Source organism: Gossypium hirsutum, chromosome D10 (assembly GCF_007990345.1).
Source record: "Gossypium hirsutum isolate 1008001.06 chromosome D10, Gossypium_hirsutum_v2.1, whole genome shotgun sequence".
Lineage (NCBI taxonomy): Eukaryota > Viridiplantae > Streptophyta > Magnoliopsida > Malvales > Malvaceae > Gossypium > Gossypium hirsutum.
Genome location: NC_053446.1, coordinates 3,782,218 through 3,803,934, shown reverse-complemented (window position 1 = coordinate 3,803,934; position 21,717 = coordinate 3,782,218). Strand labels below are relative to the sequence as shown.

Genomic DNA, 21,717 nt, shown 5'->3' with positions numbered 1-21,717 from the left:
GTAAATCCGAAATGTCATATTGTGCTACTGCCTCGTCACTATTTTGTCTTTTTTATTTCCCTTTTCCCCGTCTTGCTGATTTGGATTGATTCCTTATTTGTTTTCTACTATTAGTATTAAATATGACATGGACTGTGTAATGAAAGGAAGTCATGAGTGAATGTATTGAAAGGCTTGATTTTTATAGTCTGTATTGATACATGTTTATAGGATTAACATAAAAGACTAATTGTAATATAAAGAATTGTATCTAATAGACTCTTTGTAAATAAAGAATTGTATGGTATTTATTAAACCTTTCCTTCTGAATTGTTAACCAAATAAGTGAGCATTTGTTTATTTTATTTATTCTTCGTGGATGATTAGCTTTAGTATGATTGAACAACAAAACTGTGCCACAGTTTTGAGACTACTACATATGTTCAAAAATGCATCTGGGTAATTGGTTAATTTCATTAAGTCCATAATCCTTTCCTCAGAAAATACCCTCTCTTGGTGTGCTTTTTGGGGTATGCTTGGAGTCAATTATATGAGATATGACTCTAAAGAGCAGTAGTTATGCTTGTTTGAGACTACTACTACACGGTGCTTGAAGCTATTAACGTGATTTTGTATATGCTTGTTTTTGGTTACTAATTGTTCTATGAATATTTGTTTTGGGAAATATTGTTCTGTATAAGAGCACTTTTAGGAACAATTACTTTTGAAGTGGAAGATTGGTAGAATTTCTGAGTAATTCCACTTTTGGGATGTCTGAAAAGCAAAACTTGGAGGTTCACATATGAATGTGGTTAAAAAGTTAACTTCTTTAACTTTTCTTTGAAGTATGAGTGTTTTCTTCTTATTTCTTTTTTAAACAAATGAAGCATTTGCACTTAAGACCTTTCTTGTTAAAATATTTTAAATGGGTTTAGCTTTCATGTAATCATCTTTATACTTGATATTCATATTACTTTCCTCCCATTATTCACATTCAAGTAAGTTCTCTTACATTCACTACTCATTATTTTAGCACAATCATATTTCATTTTCTTATTAAAACCATTCTTTAATAATTTCTTTCCAAGACTTACAAATAAAGACTTGAAAGTTTCATTTAGGAACTTTTTATCTTTTAGCAGAATTAGCACTCTAAAATTTTCTCTACACTTTTCTTTTTACAATCACCGTAGCTCTCATCTTTCTCAACCTCTTATTGCCTTTATCATTGTCGTCTGCCATTACATTTGTTTTCGGAAATCTGGTTTTATCTTCCTCTCCCTCATATCTCTACAATATCTCGTTTTGCTAGATTGTAACATCTCATCGCCTTATCAAAAACACCTTTTACAATGATGCTCAACGAGTTTTAGTGGCAAAGTTCTAGGGTTGGAGGACAAATGTATCCATTGAATGAATTGGTTACAATTTGCTCACTCGAATAATCTTGGTGGAGTAGGTTTTTAGAATATTGGTCACTTCAATGTTTCCTTCCTTGCCAAACAAGACCCAAATGCTTTTGAAGTCAATATTTTAAAAATCGAATAAGTGGTCGAACTGTTTAGACTATCAATTCTCAATTCAACCATCAGTCCAATTATAATTAAGTAAAGAATTAAAAGATTTCACAAACTCCCAATTTTTTTTTTGTTTACCAGTTTTGAGCTATTCACCCAAGAGCCAATTCAATTTCTTTGTTTGGAGTGGTATACTAGTTGATTCTTAATTCCACCCGGTTCCAACCAATGGCGGATCCAAAAATACGACTTAAAGGGGTCAGGGGCGAAGTAATTCAATTTTTTTAGTTCAAGTCTAGTTAAATTTTACAACTTAAATAATTCAAATAGAATAACAAAGTAATGTAAATACCCATTAGGTCCCTGATAGTTTTGAAAATGTGCAAAATTGATGCATCTCAAGAAAATTATAAAATTTCAAAATAATCTTTTAAAATTTAAAATATCTATAAAAACATACATGAATTGAAATTTTTAAAATTTATTTTAAAAAATTCTTTAATATATATAATGATAAATTATAATTTTTTAAATGAAATTCCAATATGATAAATTTGATGCTTTAAATAATTAAATTATCAAGTTTATGATAGTAATTATCTTGTTTTTTTCCTCTTATTTTGTTTTAAAAGAGTTTTCAAATGTATATGTTATTTATGTTCTTTAATTCAAAATTTGGTCATATTGTTGACACGATCTGGATATGAATGGTTTAATTTTTTTAATTTAACTCAAATAATTTATTCAGTTCGGTTCAATTTGAATTTCATTCCACTCGACTTAATCCAAGAAAATTTTTATATAAGTTTAGATGATAAAATAGAACTTATCGACTCGATTAACTCAATTTTTTTTACTCGATTTGACTTTTTAAATCAAATTCTCACCTTAGACTCTTCCCATCAACCAACAATGGTTAAGGACATTACCGATTGAAATTCAAGATCTATTGCGCTTGTAGTTCGCCCATTTGTTTGGCTTTTGTCAAAAGACGGTCCCTACAATGTTCAGTCCAGATTGTTGTTCCAATAGGGTCGGAAGCGTGTAAATTATTGTACTAAAAAATCACACAAAGTTCAATTCCTAGGGAAGAGAGGTGGATCACAAGGATCTCTTAAATACCAAGTCTTTCCTTAGTCAGAATATCCCTTCTAACGTAATTTAATAGCACAATTAAATACTACTATTATACCCTCAAATATTGAAAGAAAAATAGGACAAAAAGAACACAAGAGTTTTAACGAGGTTCGGTAAATTATACCTACGTCCTCGGGCTACTAAAACCAGATGATAACTTTACTATCTCCAAAATATTACAAACAAATAGAATTCCTTAAGAATTCTCAAATGGGAGAAGAGAGAAAACTAAGAGAGAAAGATTGGTTGGGATGAATTGAAATGAGAAATGAGAAGGCCTATTTATAGTTGAGGTTCAAGGACCAAACAATAAATAGCTCATTATCTCAAGGACCAAAAAAAAATTATCCCTTGCCACTTTTCCAAAGTTGGTGGTTGTCATTATTGATTGTCTCCCATTAATGTTAATGGCAACCATTATTAATTGTCTTCCATTAATGTTAACAATCTCCACCTTGAAGATTTGATTAGGATAATCACATCTTCACACACTTCCTTCAACTCCCCAAATTCGATAAAGCTATCTTTTGTAGTGCCTATAAATACGCTCACGAGCGCCATAAACCTGAAGGTGCTCAAATTCTCAGGATGTTAATCAAGTTCAAACAATGATTAAACTTGATTGTTGTTACCACCTTGGTCATCATATCTGCGGGATTATCTGCTGTCGGAATCTTCTGAAGTAGAATTTTTCCTTTTTCAAAGACTTCCCGCACAAAGTGATATCTTACGTCGATATGCTTGGTTCTTGAATGATAGACTTGATTTTTCGCTAAATGAATAGCGCTCTGACTGTCACAATGTAAACTTATGTGACTTTGAACAACTCCTAAGTCTTTCAACAATCCATTAAGCCAAATAGCCTCCTTAACAGCTTCTGTAACTGCCATATATTCTGCCTCTGTAGTAGACACAGCTACTGTAGACTGTAAGGTAGACTTCCAGCTCACTGGGGCTTTCGCAAGAGTAAACAGATACCCCATAGTTGAACGACATTTATCTAAATCACCAGCAAAGTCGGAATCAACATATCCAACTACAAACTGACCAAGTGCTTCATCTTGTTCAAAAATTAAACCAACATCTACGGTTTTTCGAAGATACCGTAGAATCCATTTCACAGCTTGCCAATGTCCTTTTCCAGGATCATGCATATACCTGCTCACAACTCCAACAGCTTGTGAAATGTCAGGCCTCGTACACACCATCGCATACATCAAACTCCCAACTGCATTAGCATATGGGACTTTCGCCATATATTCTCTTTCATCTTCAGTCTTCGGAGATAATTGAGCACTAAGTTTCAAATGAGAAGCAAGTGGGGTACTTACATGTTTTGTGTTTTCATTTACACCAAAACATTGTAATACCTTTTTCAGATATTGCTTCTGATTTAAACAGAGCTTGCCTCTCGGTCTATCTCTACTTATCTCCATGCCGAGAATCTTCTTGGCCTCACCTAGATCTTTCATCTCGAACTCTTGATTCAACTAAGCCTTCAGCTTATTTATCTCATTTTGGCTCTTCGAAGCGATTAACATATCATCAACATACAAGAGTAGATAAATGAAAGATCCGTCATGCAGCTTCTGCAAATATACACAATTGTCATATTTGCTTCTTGTGTACTTCTGCCTTCTCATAAAGCTATCAAATCGCTTGTACCACTGCCTCGGGGATTGCTTCAATCCATATAGCGATTTGTTCAGCTTACAAACCCAATTTATACCACCAGCATCTGTGTATCCTTCGGGCTGAGTCATATAGATCTCCTCTTCTAACTCACCATGCAAGAAAGCCGTCTTAACATCAAGTTGAGCTAGCTCCAAATTCAACTGTGCTACCAAGGCCAACAAAATTCTAATGGAGGAATGCTTCACAACAGGGGAAAATACATCATTGTAGTCAATTCCCTCCTTCTGAGCGTAGCCTTTAGCTACCAATCTTGCCTTGTAGCGAATATCCTTCTTGCTAGGAGATCCATCTTTCTTTGCGAATACCCACTTGCATCCGATTGCCCTTTTACCTTTCGGTAATTGCACCAATTCCCAAGTATTGTTCTTCAAGAGAGACTGCATTTCTTCATCCATAGTGCTTTTCCATTTATCACTTTCTAAGCTTTGCATTGCTTCTTGATAAGTGATAGGAATATCATCAACAACGGGAAGGGCGTAGGCCACCATATCAGTAAATCGAGCAGGTTTACGAATTTCTCTCTGTGGCCTTGCAACTGCAACTGGTTCTGGTGTACTTAAGTGGTTCTTGGGTCAGAACCTCTTCAACCTCTAATTCCTCCATTGTGGCTGGAGAATTAGACTTATTAACTGGGCAAATCCCCATCTGCTCAAACTCCACCTGTTTTGGAGTACACTCCACTTGCTGTGGAGTATTGCTCGTCTGAATATCTTTATCTGCTACCTTTTTCAATGTGGCAGATTCATCAAAGGTAACATCTCTGCTACAGATCATTTTCTTTGTGCTTAAGCACCAAAGATGAAATCCCTTCACTCCAGAAGTGATTCCCATAAAGAGAGCTTTCTTTGCCCTCGGATCTAACTTTGACTCATTTACATGGTAATATGCAGTGGATCCAAACACATGTAAGGAATCATAATCTGTAGCCGGTTTTCCAGACCATACCTCCATAGGAGTTTTTCTTTCTAATGCAGATGATGGCAAACGATTAACAAGATGGCCAGCGTATGTCACAGCCTCAGCCCAAAATTGCTTGCCCAACCCAGCATTGGACAACATACATCGAACTTTCTCCAGCAATGTTCGATTCATACGCTCTGCCAATCCATTCTGCTGTGGTGTATCCCTAACTGTGAAGTGTCGAACAATACCATACTCTTGGCACACATCGAAGAACGGATCACTTTTATATTCCCCTCCATTGTCCGTCCTAAGCCGCTTAATTTTCTTGCCAGTCTGGTTTTCGATCATAGTTTTTCATTTAAGAAAAACTCTAAGCACTTCATCCTTAGTTCTCATGGTATACACCCAAACTCTTCTGGAAAAGTCATCAACAAAAGTAACAAAGTAGTGTTTTCCTCCCAATAAAGGTGTCTTGGAAGGCCCCCACACATCTGAGTGAACATATTCCAAAATACCTTTTGTATTATGGATAGCAGTACCGAATTTCACTCTCTTTTGCTTTCCCAGAACACAATGCTCGCAAAATTTTAATTTGCAAGCCTTTGCACCTTTCAACAATCCTTGCTTTGCTAGAATTTGCAAGGATTTTTCGCTGGCATGTCCCAACTTCATATGCCACAACTGCATTGAGTCCAATTCTTTGTTACCAGAAGCTGTAGCGACTGCTCCAATAACTGTACTACCTTGGTAGTAATACAAGTTATTTTTCCTGATGCCCTTCAATATCACAAGTGCGCCAGATGTCACTTTCAAAATCCCATCTCTCATAGTAACAACTGAACCATTGGATTCCAAGGCTCCCAATGAGATGAGATTTTTCTTCAAACTGGGCACGTACCGAACATCAGTCAGAACTCTGGTTGATCCATCTTGATTCTTTAATTGGATTGAACCTATCCCAACAGTTTTACAGGCATTGTCATTGCCCATATAAACAACTCCTCCATTTAGTTCTACTAAATCAGAGAACCACTCTCGGTTAGGGGACATATGATAGGTACAACCCGAATCCAATATCCACTCATCTGAATGGAATGACGATGATGATGCAACCAGTGATAGTTCAGAGTCACTAGTATCATGCTTAGCAACACAAGCATCTACAGCAGCTTTTCCCTTATTCTTCAGCTTTGGACAATTTTTCTTCCAGTGGCCTTTCTCATTACAAAAAGCACATTCATCTTTCCCGAGTCTGGACTTTGACTTTGATCTCCCCTTTTGAGTTTTCTTCCGAGTGTATGAACGACCTCGGACTATTAAAGCTTCTGTATCTCTGATTGAGTTTTTCTGTTTGTCCTTCTTTCTCTGTTCATAACTGTATAAGGCCGCACAGACTTCGCTCAGAGATATATCACTCCTACAATGAAGTAGAGTAGTTTCTAGGAACTCAAACTCCTCAGGAAGTGACCCCAACAGCATCAAAGCCAAATCTTCATCTTTGAATGTCTCATCCATATTCAGCAAATCAGTGACTAACTGATTAAATTTGGTGATGTGATCATTCATTATGGTACTTGAGACGTATGTGAAGCGAAACAGTCTTTTCTTCAAGTGGAGCTTATTTTGACTGTTTTTCTTTAAAAATTTTTCTTCAAGTGCCACCCACAACTTATTTGCAGAAGTCTCCTTTGAAAAAGCATACCTCTGCTCTCGAGAAAGGCATGATCGAATTGTGCCACATGCCAACCGATTGATCGCCTTCCAATCTTTCTCCTATACATCATCTGGTTTCTCTTCATCAATGGCAATGTCTAGACCCTGCTGAAAAAGGGCATCTAGAACCTCACTTTGCCACATACCAAAATGGCCCGTGCCATCAAAGATCTCCACGGCCAATCTTGCATTTGCAATTGTCGGTCTTGTCCATATGGACGATGTTGAAGCTCCTACACCGACTGTTTTCTCCATAATCTTTCAATATACCTAAGGAAATCTTTTCTGATGTGGAAGATCAGTTTAAACTACAACCACAGAGCATACTACGATTAACCTTCGGCTCTGATACCACTTGTTGTTCCAATAGGGTCGGAAGCGTGTAAATTATTGTACTAAAAAATCACACAAAGTTCAATTCCCAGGGAAGAGAGGTGGATCACAAGGATCTCTTAAATACCAAGTCTTTCCTTAGTCAGAATATTCCTTCTAACGTAATTTAATAGCACAATTAAATACTACTATTATACCCTCAAATATTGAAAGAAAAATAGGACAAAAAGAACACAAGAGTTTTAACGAGGTTTGGTAAATTATACCTACGTCCTCGGGCTACTAAAACCAGATGATAACTTTACTATCTCCAAAATATTACAAATAAATAGAATTCCTTAAGAATTCTCAAATGGGAGAAGAGAGAAAACTAAGAGAGAAAGATTGGTTGGGATGAATTGAAATGAGAAATGAGAAGGCCTATTTATAGTTGAGGTTCAAAGACCAAACAATAAATAGCCCATTATCTCAAGGACCAAAAAAAATTATCCCTTGCCACTTTTCCAAAGTTGGTGGTTGTCATTATTGATTGCCTCCCATTAATGTTAATGGCAACCATTATTAATTGTCTTCCATTAATGTTAACACAGATACCAATGGCTCTCTTCACCGCTCCAACCTCAAATGGCTGTTGTCATTGTGATGCACAGTCATGCAAGAGATGGAAAACATTTATAGGGCCTTCATGTTGTCTCAAAGATTAATAACATCCCATGAAGGGCTTGTCATAATCCGATGACAACCAGAGAAATATTGTCAAGAGATTTTAGGGTAGTGGACCCTTATTGCCCGAGATGTGGAATCCATCAAACATGTTCTCTTTTTTCTGTTCCTTTACTAGGACTGTGTAGTCTTGAGTCCTGGTGAGAGGCAACATTGTGGTTTCATTCTGCTTAGCCAAGGGTCGTGGTTAGCCACATGTTATATTCAAGTTTAATTGTCAGTCTTACTCTTTCTGATTCGATTGGATACCAGATTACTTCTATGGTTTCTCTTATGCTTCCTTCTCTTTGATCTGTTGGGGGTCGAATAAACTTACTGATTGAGTTGCTAAAAATGTTAGCCTTCATTTTTCATTTAAATGATGAGGTAATCTTTACTGTGTGATTCACTTGAGCTTTTTTAGTACTTTTTGTCTTTTTACTTCAATTTTATGGTTGAAGTTTAATTCTTTTCATTTTTTAGAAAATTTAATTTATTTAGTTGTTGAAACCTTTCAAATATATATTGTGACATTTAAAATTTTAAAAAAATATCCATTTAATAACCATTGAAAAAATAAGATTATAATAAATTTAAATATATTTACTAAATTAAATTCAGTAATTAATCTTTCGTATTTTATAAGTTCATTAAGAGAGTAGATACTACGGGAACTGAACCACGATGTCACCTAAAATTTAAAAGAAAATCAACAATAAAAAAGAGATGAATTTTATAACACCCTTTTTTGTTTTTGTTCGAACTTTCGAAGGTTTGAACTTTGAACTCAAATCTTCCGTTTAAGCTTTTAAACATTTGGATTTGGACAGTGAAAAGACAGTGTTCTTCAAAACCCCGCAGTTAAAAGCGCGTGTCCTACAATGTTCCCAACCTTTTGCTCTTGTTTACTGGCGTTGGAACTTGGAATTACTTCTTTAGCGCGTGGTTTTAGACTTCCAGTGGGCCTACAGTCTGTACCACCATTCACCATTTTTTTTCCTCACAGAAATTTAATTACTGAATAATTATTGATATATTATTTGCAACTAGCTCCTATTCCCAATAATATTCCTTTTTTAGTTTGAATTCAAGGCTTTCTTTTTTATAATTAAAAAAATCAAATTAATGGTTAAATTTGATTAGAAATTATTAAAATTTATAAAATTTAAAAATTATTTAAAATAAAAAAATTAATTCAATTTTTTGTTCGATAAAAATCAATTTAACTTTGTTCATATTAATGTGTCGGTCAATTTTTAATCTAATTGATTTAACTAATCGATCTCTTCGTAATTATGATTAGTCTTATCATTATATTTAATATTTATTAATATTATTTAAAATTTTAATTATATAAATAAGTAAATTAAAAAATACATATTTAGAAATAAAAAATAAACATGGAAGATTTTTGAAATTCATTTAATGATAATTAATATTAATTAATATATCTGATAAATCAGAATCATATACAGTCCATATCCTTTCTTCCTTATTTCCAATATTGGAAGAGTCCCTTGGGGGGATAGGGGGGAGGGGGGCAGGGTAAACAAGCTTAAAATCTCACAAATAGATGGCTATACTGTTTATTTGATATAGCAAGTATTCAAGAAAAAGAAAATCCCATTTTTGTAAGTCTCCACATATCAGTTCTTTTCTTCTCATCTCTTTTTCTTCTTATTTATGCAATCTGCTTTTGTTTGCAAAGTTATATTTATATGTTATATATAGGATAAAGTATTTTCTGGGTTTTAGTCTCTTTTCTGAATTATGTCATCTCTGTAGGCCATAGTGGCAGGGTTTCTTTCTTTTTTTATGGGTTTTTGGGTTTCTTATTGGTAGGAGCAAAACTTTAGATTGTTTTAGGTTATATTCAAAGATACTATCATATGGGTTATTGACTTTTCTTTCTTTTTCTTTTTCTTTTTTTTTTCTCTCTGGATATAAAGCTTTGTTATCTTTTCTCCCTGCCTTGGCATCATAGTGGTGTATATTAATAGAAAGGGTTAAAATTTTCTGTAACTTGGAATAGATTCTTTGAAGTTTTGACTGGGATTTGGATGTTTAAGTTGTTCAATTCATAAAAACTAGGAATTTCTTGCTGAAACAAGGTTCTTTCTGTAGTGTTAAAAGGGTTTTAGATTGTTTGTTTTGGGAGAGGCAAAGGGGTTGATTTTAATACCAAAAGATGAGGTTAGGCAAAGGGTTTCAGTTTGAGTTGTATCTTCAAGGGGAACCCCTTATTCCAGGCCTTCCTGATGATGTTGCCCTTAATTGTCTCCTTCGGCTTCCGGTCGAGTGCCATACCGCTTGTAAAGCCGTATGCAAGCGATGGCACTTTCTGCTTGGTAATAAAGAACGATTTTTCACTTCAAGGAAGGAACTAGGTTTCAAAGACCCTTGGCTGTTTGTGCTTGCCTTCCAAAAATGCACTGGTGAAATTGAATGGCAGGTTCTTGATTTAACCAATTTTTCTTGGCATAGCATCCCTACGATGCCGTGCAAAGACAATATTTGTCCCCATGGTATTAGCTGTGTTTCGTTTCCCAGTGAGGGCGCACTCTTTGCTTGTGGGGGGATGATGGCCTCCGATGTCGATTCCCCTCTTGACTTGGTCTTCAAGTATGAGATTCAGAAAAACAATTGGACTGTGATGAAAAAGATGAATACTGCTAGATCGTTTTTTGCAAGCGGAGCGATTAATGGGATGATATATGTAGCTGGTGGAAACAGTGCTGATCTTTTCGAGCTCGACTCGGCCGAGGTTATGGATCCCGCAATTGGGAATTGGCATCCAGTAGCCAGCATGGGGACCAATATGGCATCTTATGATTCTGCAGTATTCAATGGAAAGCTTCTAGTGACAGAAGGCTGGTTATGGCCATTCTTCGTCTCTCCAAGGGGTCGAGTTTACGATCCAATAACTAATACTTGGGAGAATATGGCTCTAGGATTGAGAGAAGGCTGGACTGGCTCGAGCGTAGTGGTTTATGGCCACTTATTCGTGGTTTCTGAACACGAAAGAATGAAACTCAAAGTTTATTATCCAGACAATGATTCCTGGGAAACAACACAAGGTCCCCCATTACCAGAACAGATATGCAAACCATTTGCTGTCAATGCATACGATAACATAATATATGTCATCGGTCGCTACCTTCATGTTGCCATGGGCTATATCTCGAAACGGAATGAAACAGGGAGTTCTGAGAATAAGTGGAGATTCAGTGTCGAATGGCAAGTTATCGATGGTCCAAAACTTTCTGACTTGACACCCTCAACTTCTCAGGTTCTGTTTGCTTAGCTTATATCACATATTGTCTATCAGTTCATTCAATAAATTGTAGTTGCAGAAGTAGTATGCATTTCGATATGTTTTTCCGGTCATGTACTCACTCGATTCTTGTATGGAATATTAAGTCCATATCATCAATGGCTATAAGCACAATTACAGTGGTAAGAGAACATTGGAAACTTAGGGAAAATCATTAACTTGCATGTTAAGCAAAGCATTGATGCAAATTCAATTGTTAAAAGAACCTTAAGCAAGGGCTTATATTAAGGGGGGACAAGAATGGCAGATTCTCAAGTAAGTAACAAATCTGATTCTGTCTGCTACATTGCTAACAAAAAGCACGATGATGTTGGGATTTTTTTATTTATTTAAAAAACAATCAATCCTGCCTTTCTTTTTCTAACACTTCCTGTAATGAAAATCATGGCCATTGTTTTTAGTTTATGCTTGGACAGAATCTTGTTTCGTAGTAATAATTTATGTATTAAAAAAGAATAAGAATATATGTATACTACATACTTATATTTAACATTAACATTCACGTACTCATTTGAAATGAGATAAAATAAATGAGGAGTTAATTGAAAATATTGAGGTGGAGAGTTTGATGGTGAAGGTTCACCCCCATCTCTTTTAAGAAAATAAAATAATGGAATACGTATCTTTTGTTTTTGTTGAATTTCAACGTGGAAGGCACGTTATTAGGTGGCATAATCCCACTTTGCTAGTGAAAGAAAATGGGGGATTTTGTGAAGGACTGGATTGTTTAAATCTCAATTAAAAATTTATAAGAAATCAAGGTTGTTCAAATATTAATCTAATTCCCATTCCCATTTGCAACCACAATTAAGTCAATTATCGACATGAAATCTAATGAATACTTTTAATATTTAAGAAAACAATAAATAATAAACAAGGTTAATTGTACCAAATGTTCATATTTTAAATTAATCCCTAAATTCTTAAGTTTTTATCATATCAATTCAGTCGTGGGCATGAAACATACAGAATAAATTTTAACATGTTAAAAGTCGTACATTCTGACGATGCTATCCATGGATGATATACATGTAATCATATGTGCACATATTTCGAATTTGATGGGTAAAGGCCCAAAATGTGATATGAAGAAGTGATTGGGCCCAAGACTCAAAATCATAACAGTAGGATTTTGTAGGAAGGATTTCTATCAAAGGAACCTAACGCGATTCTCTGAAATTCATTCCCAGAGAGAAAGAATTAAGAGGGAAGGAGCTGATGGCAGCAATAACAAGCGCGGTGATAGCCATAGCGGGAGTGATATTGGGATGGATAGCAATCGAGATCGCTTGCAAGCCTTGCCTGGAGAAAGGGCGTGAAGCCATTGACCGATCTCTTAACCCTGATTACGACCCCGACGATGATCTCCAAGCCCCTCTCAACCCTAACCCAGATCCCCAATCTCACCCTGGTATTTCTTCTTCCACTTCATCCAAACCCCTACAAATTTAAGGGTTGTTCTAGGCAAATTTGTGTCGATTTATTTTCTACCTTATTTGTCCAGGTGATTTGGTATTGTTATGTTTGAACTTTGAATGAATGGTGTGGTTGAATTGTTATGGTACTACTATGATCACATTCAATTGTACCGTTGTTGGCCTGGTTTTGGTTTGTTTCAAGTGACATAACTTGGTTTATGCAACCATGCCTTTCAAACATAACATACTCTACAGATTATTGAATTGAGTGCAGGATTTTTTATTTTTATTTTTAATTTTTTGCAGTGTTGTAGTTGTTCATTAAGGCAGTCGGCTTTAACCCAGATGTCCAGATCCGATAATTTTCTAGATGCAATACATAAATGCGAGAGTGCTGATTATAAATATATAAAATAATTATGTAATAAATTTATAAAATATGAAATGGTAAGGATGTAAACATTATAACATTTTTAAAAGTAAATATAAATATTATGTTTTTAGTAAATTACCAATTGCGTTGGTAATTCAATTAAAAGGCACATATATTTTTCATAATATTAAATTAAAAGTTACTCAAAGACCTTCAAAGATAAATTAATTTAATTAAAAAATAATTAGATCATGAGATATAGAAATGCAATTCCCATTGCAATGCCCCCAACTAACCAAATATTTTATACTCGTAAAGTAGCAGCAAAGGCGAATCCCATTAACGAACATGGCATACACCTTTAACATAATAAAAAATAAAAAGAAATTCTCTTCTAAAGAAAATAAAACAAGAGCCAGGGAAAAAATGTAGCTTATTTCAAGTACCGTAACAAGTAAGGTATCAAATGAGAGTCTAAATATGCTTTACAATTACAACCTCGATTGCAACAACAAAAAACAAAGAACCTACATGTTACTGTACATGGATTTGACCTCGGATTTCACCTCCGGCCCCTTAGAGAAAAGACCATAGTTTCCCCTGTCATTTTACAAGGAGCTTTCTGTTATAAAAGAAAGAAACAAAAAAAAAGCTTATGCCAAATAATTGTATATTTGTGGGTTGTTCTTGTCCCGCTCCAGGTACTCCCTGTCAATGAGAGACTCGATTCTTTCTTCAAATCAGCCGGTTTTATGGGAAACTTTAGCTGTTCAATGGAATAAACTTGTTTTCAGTATATGGATATCTCCAACTGCAACTTAAAGGCATATTATCCCTTTAGATTACCTGTTCGAAGAGTTCAGTTATCAAAAGAGTGTGACTCAACACTTTCCTCGTCTTCATTATCCGAACAATAGCAGCATCAACCTGGAATATATCGAGTCATAGTACAATAGATTTGATTAAGCACCAACTGAGACGGCTTTCTGACCTGTTATTTTATTTTGTTCTTTTGGTGGATAGCTAAAAAAGAGGAAGAGAACATGCTGAACCTGATATTGACGGTCTTGAAATACTCTTTCAGTGGTGCTTGTGTTCTCCTCCACTGTCTCTTTCATCTGGATTGCATTTACCTGCATTCCAAAAGGAAAAGAGTCAGCTTCATGCTTTATTACGTGTGGCAATTACTCACGTCAGAATCATAATAAAAACTTTCCCATAGAAATTTAGGAGAATAGCATATAGATAAGCATGACGGCATTAGAAAAGTTTTTAACCACCATGGCTTGAAATCGCAAATAGATGTACCTTTATACGATAGAGAGGAGCAGTAAATCCTTCGTTGAAAATGAAAGAATCATCATCTTCGACATCTCTCCCTTTTGGCAACTGCAGCACACAAATTCAAACATAGAAAAGAATAAAGAAAGAATGTCACCTACTTAGTCAGCACAATAATGAGATTAACTTGGTGAGTGCAATAATATAATGGCCATACCTTATGCAGGACTCTCACTTTCCACATGCAAGGGACTGCAGGGTCCTTCTCAATTCCTTGTCCTCTATGCCAGTGGAGTCTTTAATGTCTTGAAAGCTAAGCTTTGGGCATCGTTGAACAACATCAGAACTACAGTCTAGAGGTTAAAAGATCAAAAACCAGAAAACTGTTAGAACTTGCCTGCCTGTAGAGAAACTACGAAAAGAGAAGGAACATTACGGAAGACAGGAGGAAATGGCTCATGAGACACCAAGAGACAAACCTGGAACAGGGAAACTGCCAGCTCCTTTTACCTTTGGAAAAATCTGCTTTCAACACACAATGACCCAATGAATTTTGCCACATTAGGCGTCTCCCACTGTACTTACTCAAGTAGAACTCCTTGAAGATGTCCTGTTAGACCAAGTAGAAGAAAGTATTAGAGAACTATAAGATAAAAGCTTCCTGGTGTTTATAGTGGTAAACATTTCATCCCAAAGTCTGCAGCAAACCTGATAGACATTCAATTCATGTGGAAGCCTAACATCCATAGGTGGATATGTTGGCCAGTACCTGCCCAGCTCAAGAACCAAATAGAATCAAATACTATTGATCAAGCAGCTATTATTTAACTTGAATAATGGTAAAGTATGATTTACCCAGTTGTTAAGACATGGACACTCATCTCAATTCCTGATCGAAGTTTGTCCTGGCTTGGATGACTGCTTGAATGATTCATTTATCTCCTTTGACAGTTCAATATCCTGGATAAAAATAACGAGAATCCATATTCATTACAATTAAGTTTGTATCTGGGAAACTGTTAAGAACTTTTGCCAAAAAACAACACACTGCAAGATCAACCATACAACTGAGGAATTTATTACAATAGAAGCCATAGTTCTGACCATGGCAACAACTGCAATATTACATTTCAATTAATTCATATGATTAGTTTCCCTAGAACTGAAATAACTGGAAAGGAAACTCAGGTGTGCAATGTTGTTTGCATGTGAACATATTTTAGACCTAAGAATCTAGTCACAAAATAAATTCCAGAGTCACACAAACTCCATATATTATGTAAATTGTTTGATCTTACATCAACCAGTACACAAGTTGGTACTCCAAGAAATAGAAGATAATTTAACTTGTTGAGTACTTTCTCTTCTACTCTGACATGATTCAATTATTTCTTATATATTTATATGATCTACCCTCAGGCACAACAAACTTATTACATGATCATTAGTTCAACACATTCTGCTTGCAGGAATTACACATAATTAATCCAACTCATGTCATGAGGGGTAACACTACTGGAGACAATACCACCACTAACAGGTAACATATTCTTAGACTCTTAGTGGTTATAAAAGTTATGGACTGCCCATGTTTACAAAACCCTAAAGGATGCAGTTCACCAGATTAATAATTAGAAATTCCAATGGTAACCTATGGAATGCATTTCTTTACAAACTTATACAAAAAGGATATAGAGGTAAACCTTGAACATTCCTTCAAGTTTGTTTGTAAACTGGCTGCCACACTCTGTCTTCAGCTGCAGCATCGCAAGAACATAACAAATTAACAATTTAATACAATCTTCTGACGACACACCATTTAATGCGAAGAACATACTGACCTTAGAAATCATGGATTTCTCTGCATCAATAGAAGCACTCTTCCCTAAAAGCAGCCTTTTAGCAAGATCTTCTTATAGAATGCTTCAAAAACATCCTTGCCCTTAATTATCAACAAAAATGCCATTCACAACTCTAGCATTAACTAGTAGGGCAAGAAAGAAAGAATGCACAAAGGAAAACTGAAAAAGTAAATTTAATCATTTTTGGGAAACTCTACTGGATGAACCTGAATAAAACCAAACTTTATCAAGTGTACCCTCTAATTCCTCTTCAGAGTACCCTTATTACCAGCACGAAGCTTTCATCCAGAAACTTAGCAATAAGCTCAGCAGGTCGATTCTATTAAACACAATAAAGTTCGACCATCAGTCAAGTTCAAAATATGATGATCTAAATTAGGAATTTAATTCACTGGTTTAAAGGTAAATGAACATGCAGTTTAAAAATAAAATAATCTCCAAATACAAAGGACAAACATGCTAACCTGACGAAGATTAATTAGATGCTCAAAGAATCCTTAATGGTGTTGCAAAATGCCTCATTCTTGGAAAGCTTTCTTCCAATATGGAGTCAAGTGAAGCCTTGAATCTAACAAGGAAGACACCATGTCCTTGTCTTTCTCTTCATCCATGACAATGCTCTGCCCAGTTCTCCGAATATATGAGCTTAGGGCCTGCCTGAGTGATTCAAGAGCATTGACCCTTGAAAACAGTGAGTACATCCTCTGAAGGTCCTCAATACGGTGTCCATCCATCAGCATCATAATCCTGCACAAATTAAGAAACCATAACTACTAAGAAGATGCAAATTCAAGGTGTCAAAGCACAAAGAACAACCAAAATTCATATTCACACCTTATCAAGAATGGCAGGTATATGACGTTCCAGCAGTTGCCTTTCTGCTGTTGCTATAAGCGGCTTTCTCGTAAGAGCATCCAGGTAGAGTAAGCATCTTTCATTTTCTTCATTTAACCTCATCTGAAGGAATACACACAAAAGCTATATAAATATAAACTTACCCAAAAATGTAGAGGATAACATGCATATTCCATATAATACAGAAACATATGATAAATAAGAATTCTTGTTAGAAGGATAAACATGTACAATCCAAACCAGTCACTGCTAATAGAAAATAAATATGAAAAGCACCTCTACATGCTCAAGTAATCTGGAACATCAGATTGCTGATGTATTCATTCCTTCAGCTGCATAAACTCGGATGTACGCTCCAGGAATGGCTTCTCAAGCTTTCTGAGTAATACCTAAAGCAGTAAACATCTTCAAAAGATGGTTAAGTAGTTCTGTCAACTGCTTCACCTAACCTGCATGATCAAAAACAGATGCAGTGGATTCCAAGATGTAAATTTAATAGAAACTTGGAAGATGGGAATTAATCCAAAATTTATGTGGATTTAGACATCATAATGGCCTTTCAAGATACTGCTTTCCACAATAGAAATACGTAGCCACCTTATACCTCTAAAATCATAGAAAGATAAGTAAACTAAGCCAGGGAATATTGACATTGAAACAACAATTTAGGAGTTACTAACCTGACAAATACTTGACACGTTGGTTTACTTTTTCAGTATTTACCTCTCCACTTACACTTGCATAGAAAATTCAGTGTGACCTCAACTAGTAAGAAGGAATCTAAAACAAGTTAACCATAGCATTCGTTTATCCCAACTATACTGTTTCATCCAACATATATGCTTTATGTACTAATAGCAAGCCAACAATACAAGGAACAGGGACCTTCTCAATTCTTATACTTCCATCCATCGTACAGAAGGAATTCATCCATAAGTTTGCAACATTAAATGGGAACCAATCCGTACATATCCATCTAAAATATTATGCATCTTCTGCATAAGTTTTTACTTTGGAACACCAAAAAGAGACTAGAATAAAAGAATTGCAAATTCAATTTGACTGTTATTAAATTACCTCTCACTCTCAATCATTCTTAAAAGACCGGTGACAGTTTTGGCTCAACTTCTGGAGCCAGAGAAAGAAGTTTACAGAAAAGTTGCAAGCCCATGTCCCACAATGAACGTACATTGGGTTTGTTTAACATATTTCGTCCAGGTACAAGGCTATACCACGAATCATCAACATTTGATCACAAAGATCTTGCCAACATTTCTCAACAAGCGATAAGAAAACCACGAGGTCCGGACTTTGCCCAACCAAAGATCTTAATGCTGCCGTATACGTGCTTCACACTCTTTTTCAATTCGTTGATAAAGACTTCCTCCATCCTATGCAGCAAAGATCATGACAGCCTGAAGGAAGCAAGCCCAGTTATCAAGTGACAATATTGCTCATATTGCAAATGCCTGTCGTAATCAAAATAGAGAGAATGAAAAAAATATACAAGACTTACCTGATAAAGCTTCTCCAAGTCACATGAATCTGGTTGCTTAGAAAAATAGCATTAATGGCTGACTTCAGCTTTGCCCGTTTCCTCCTCAAAATTCATAGGCACTGTCGGTTTTGCTACACCGAAACAAGACAGAAGTTTAAGTTGTATCAGAAATCTTTCCGAGTATATCTTCTAAATATTTTCATTGTTGGAAGTGCAAAGCCCTTCTAGTTTCTTACAATTAGTTCATATAAACAACATAGTCTAGGAGATATAATCTGATTTCCAAAAGAACCAAACTTACTTGAAACCCCCATTACATGATTACAATTCCTTGTAAGTAAACTTACTAATAATAAGTAATAACAATTAATGCTAACTAAAAACCGTATTTAGTTTCTGGAAAGAAAGTAACTGATTATACTTATGCGAGCACGCATCAAATATGCTTACAAAGAAACATAAATGCTCCACCAATAAAATCTAATACCCAATTATAATAATTGTGCTAGCTCATATAAAGTAAAAGCATAAAACAATCAAAATACCAAGATCTTAAAATCGAATAAAACCGAGTTTTAAAATTCCCTCTTCTAAGTCCTAATTTCATTCCAAAAATGACCCACAACCAAGCCACTCAATTGTAGATCAAATTCTGTATAACTAAAAAGGGATTCATAAAACACCAGAAACAACATAAGAATAGAGAGAGATCAAGTAGAGAAACTCAACCTTAACGAATTGATGACGAGCTTTTGGGGTTGAGTGGGGTAGCTTTTTGCGAGACAAATTGGCGCGGCGGAGCGCGACATCGTCGGACTGGACGTCGTCGAGGGACTAGGTGAGAAGGGTCGAGAGACGTCGTATCGCTTGGTTGTGTGGTGTTGTGAAGGCCGTTCTTATTGGGGTCAAGAGGAACAAGCCACGGCTTGGGACTTGGCTTTCTCATTGACGGTTGAAAGTGAGAAGAGAGGAAGAGGAAGAAGAAGAAGAAGAAGAAGAAGCAACAGCGGCTTGGAGCTAAGAGAGCGTTTGTTGGGGGAGAGACATAAAGGATCAGAAGCATTGTAAAATCTTCAGCTTCAACTATTTAATTATTGATTTTTTATTTTTTTATTTTATTTTACAGTATAACATATAGATATAGGGAAATACAGAGAAGGCACTGAAAGATGAAAAATGGAAGAGAAGGAGTACAAAATAGAAATGTTTTCCCTTTCTCTTTGGTACTGTTGGTGGTTGCTGGGCCTCAAGCCCGGTTTGTGATAACTAATTGACTATTTGATTTAGATTTACTTCCATTTAGCCCACTAACCATAGCCCCATTTAAAATGCCTTTTCACTCAGGCTTTCGCTTCTATTTACCCTCAACTTTATAAAAGAAAAATTTAATCTTTATTTCACCTTTTTATCTTTAAATTTATTTTTATCAATATCTCAAAATAAATAAAAAATTATTATATGTGAGTCACATGATAATTTAATTAATTTTAAATTTTAAAAAAATTATAATTTAAAATAAAATCAATAATTTATTAAAAATATAAATTTTAAATTTAAAAATTAATTTTTGTTTATCTACTTATTAGGTGTATGTCATATAGAGTACATGAGTTTTTATCATTTGGGTGATTGCAAAATTATACGTTGAAGGGTAAAAGGAGAAAAAAATAATCTAATACTTTTTTGTAAATGGACAAAAAGCATTATCCTTTTCAATAATTGTTAATTTAGGAAGAGTAAAATAAAAAGCACCTAAGTTAGTAATTATACACTCGTACTAAACTTTTTTTCTAATTACTTAAACTTGAAACTAAACAAGTATCTTTTTTGCTGACAATTAAATCAAATCCACTAAAACCAATAGTAGGGAACATAAATCACAAATTGGACTTTTAAAAAAAAAATATATTTACTTTTTCATGTACAATTGCATATCGAGCAATCAGCTTATTTAATCAATTTAATCAATACAAAAACAAACAAATGGCTTAATGGTTTTCAAGTAAGTACATAGTTCAAAAATATTAATATCATAGACTTAAATAAATCAAAATATTTTAATACGTACAAGTATAAAAGGATCAATTCCTCTTAATAACTCAAAGGAGCAGGTTGAAAACTTTGTTTAACTTGTAAGTTCGGAATTTAAGTCTTGAAATAACATTCTCTCACCTATTTTAGGTATAAAAATAGAAACCCAAGCAAAACAAACCAACAAGTCCAAATAGAACATTAAAATAGCATAACCCAAATTTATAAAGTTAATGAGTACAATGCATTAATTAACCCTTGGAAGCTAGAAGTCATATTTAAAGTCATGACCTTTATGGATTCGGTCATTAAAAAATTCACTGATTAGTGTTTGAAATACATACATATATATAAAAAATAATATATATATTCATACATAAAATTTGTTATGGCAATGAAAACACAATAAAAAACCCCGAAAGAAAAATGCTTATAACACACACAACATGCATTAAGACGAAAACAAAAGCTGGCTTTTCCTTTTTCAAACAACAACAAATCATCATCAAAGCCTAAAAACTATCCTCTTTACCTGGATTCTCGAACACTCAAGAAGAAAGAAGATAAAAACAATACTACAATCAAAAGAAGAAAAGCTCCAAAATGATTCCTAAAGATGAGGAAAGAAAAAGAAGAAAAAAAGAAGTCACGTAAAGCTAAAAAATGGAACCACACAAGGATACAAGGCTAAAAAAAACCTATTCACTTAAGGACTATGTCAAGAGGTAGAAGGGAGAGCAAGCATACAAACAATGCTAAACATAGAGATATCATTGAGATTAAAATTTTCAAGTTTTTAACCATCCATGTTAGCTTGTAAGCTGTCTAGACAAGTATTTGAAGTATTGCCTTTTAGGATGAACCCTTCGATAGATCTGTATTGATCTCCAATTGGGATTTTGTCTTTTGACTCTAAAATCTTGAGTGCCTAAAGCAACGGTTCAATGCCCTTTGTTCCATTTAAGATGCATGGGTTCAAACTCTACCAATAGCGAATGTTCACATCTTTTGCAGAAAGCCTTGTACCACACACGGTCCGATTCAACGAGAAACTCTCTCTCTCTCTGTTAAACTTGCTACATTAGC

The 21,717-nt window shown here is 34.9% G+C and overlaps 2 protein-coding genes and 1 pseudogene across 2 annotated transcripts in view; 2 read left to right on the top strand and 1 right to left on the bottom strand.

The window, feature by feature from the left end:
* Window positions 1-9,468: 9,468 nt before the first annotated feature.
* On the top strand, window positions 9,469-11,439 carry LOC121222323 (F-box/kelch-repeat protein At1g30090). Its single transcript, XM_041102837.1, has 2 exons — window positions 9,469-9,610; window positions 10,104-11,439. The coding sequence occupies exon 2, from the start codon at window positions 10,168-10,170 to the stop codon at window positions 11,281-11,283; it is 1,116 nt and encodes a 371-aa protein (XP_040958771.1). The 5' UTR covers window positions 9,469-9,610; window positions 10,104-10,167; the 3' UTR covers window positions 11,284-11,439.
* A 2,085-nt stretch (window positions 11,440-13,524) lies between these two features.
* On the bottom strand, window positions 13,525-18,459 carry LOC121222321 (cullin-4-like; annotated as a pseudogene).
* Window positions 18,460-18,672: 213 nt separating this feature from the next.
* The window catches only part of LOC107913797 (F-box/kelch-repeat protein At1g30090), an 8,467-nt gene continuing 5,422 nt past the window's right edge, over window positions 18,673-21,717 (top strand). The window contains 2 exon segments of the mRNA XM_041103212.1: window positions 18,673-18,780; window positions 19,372-19,627. Coding sequence (XP_040959146.1) covers window positions 18,673-18,780; window positions 19,372-19,627 — 364 coding nt within the window.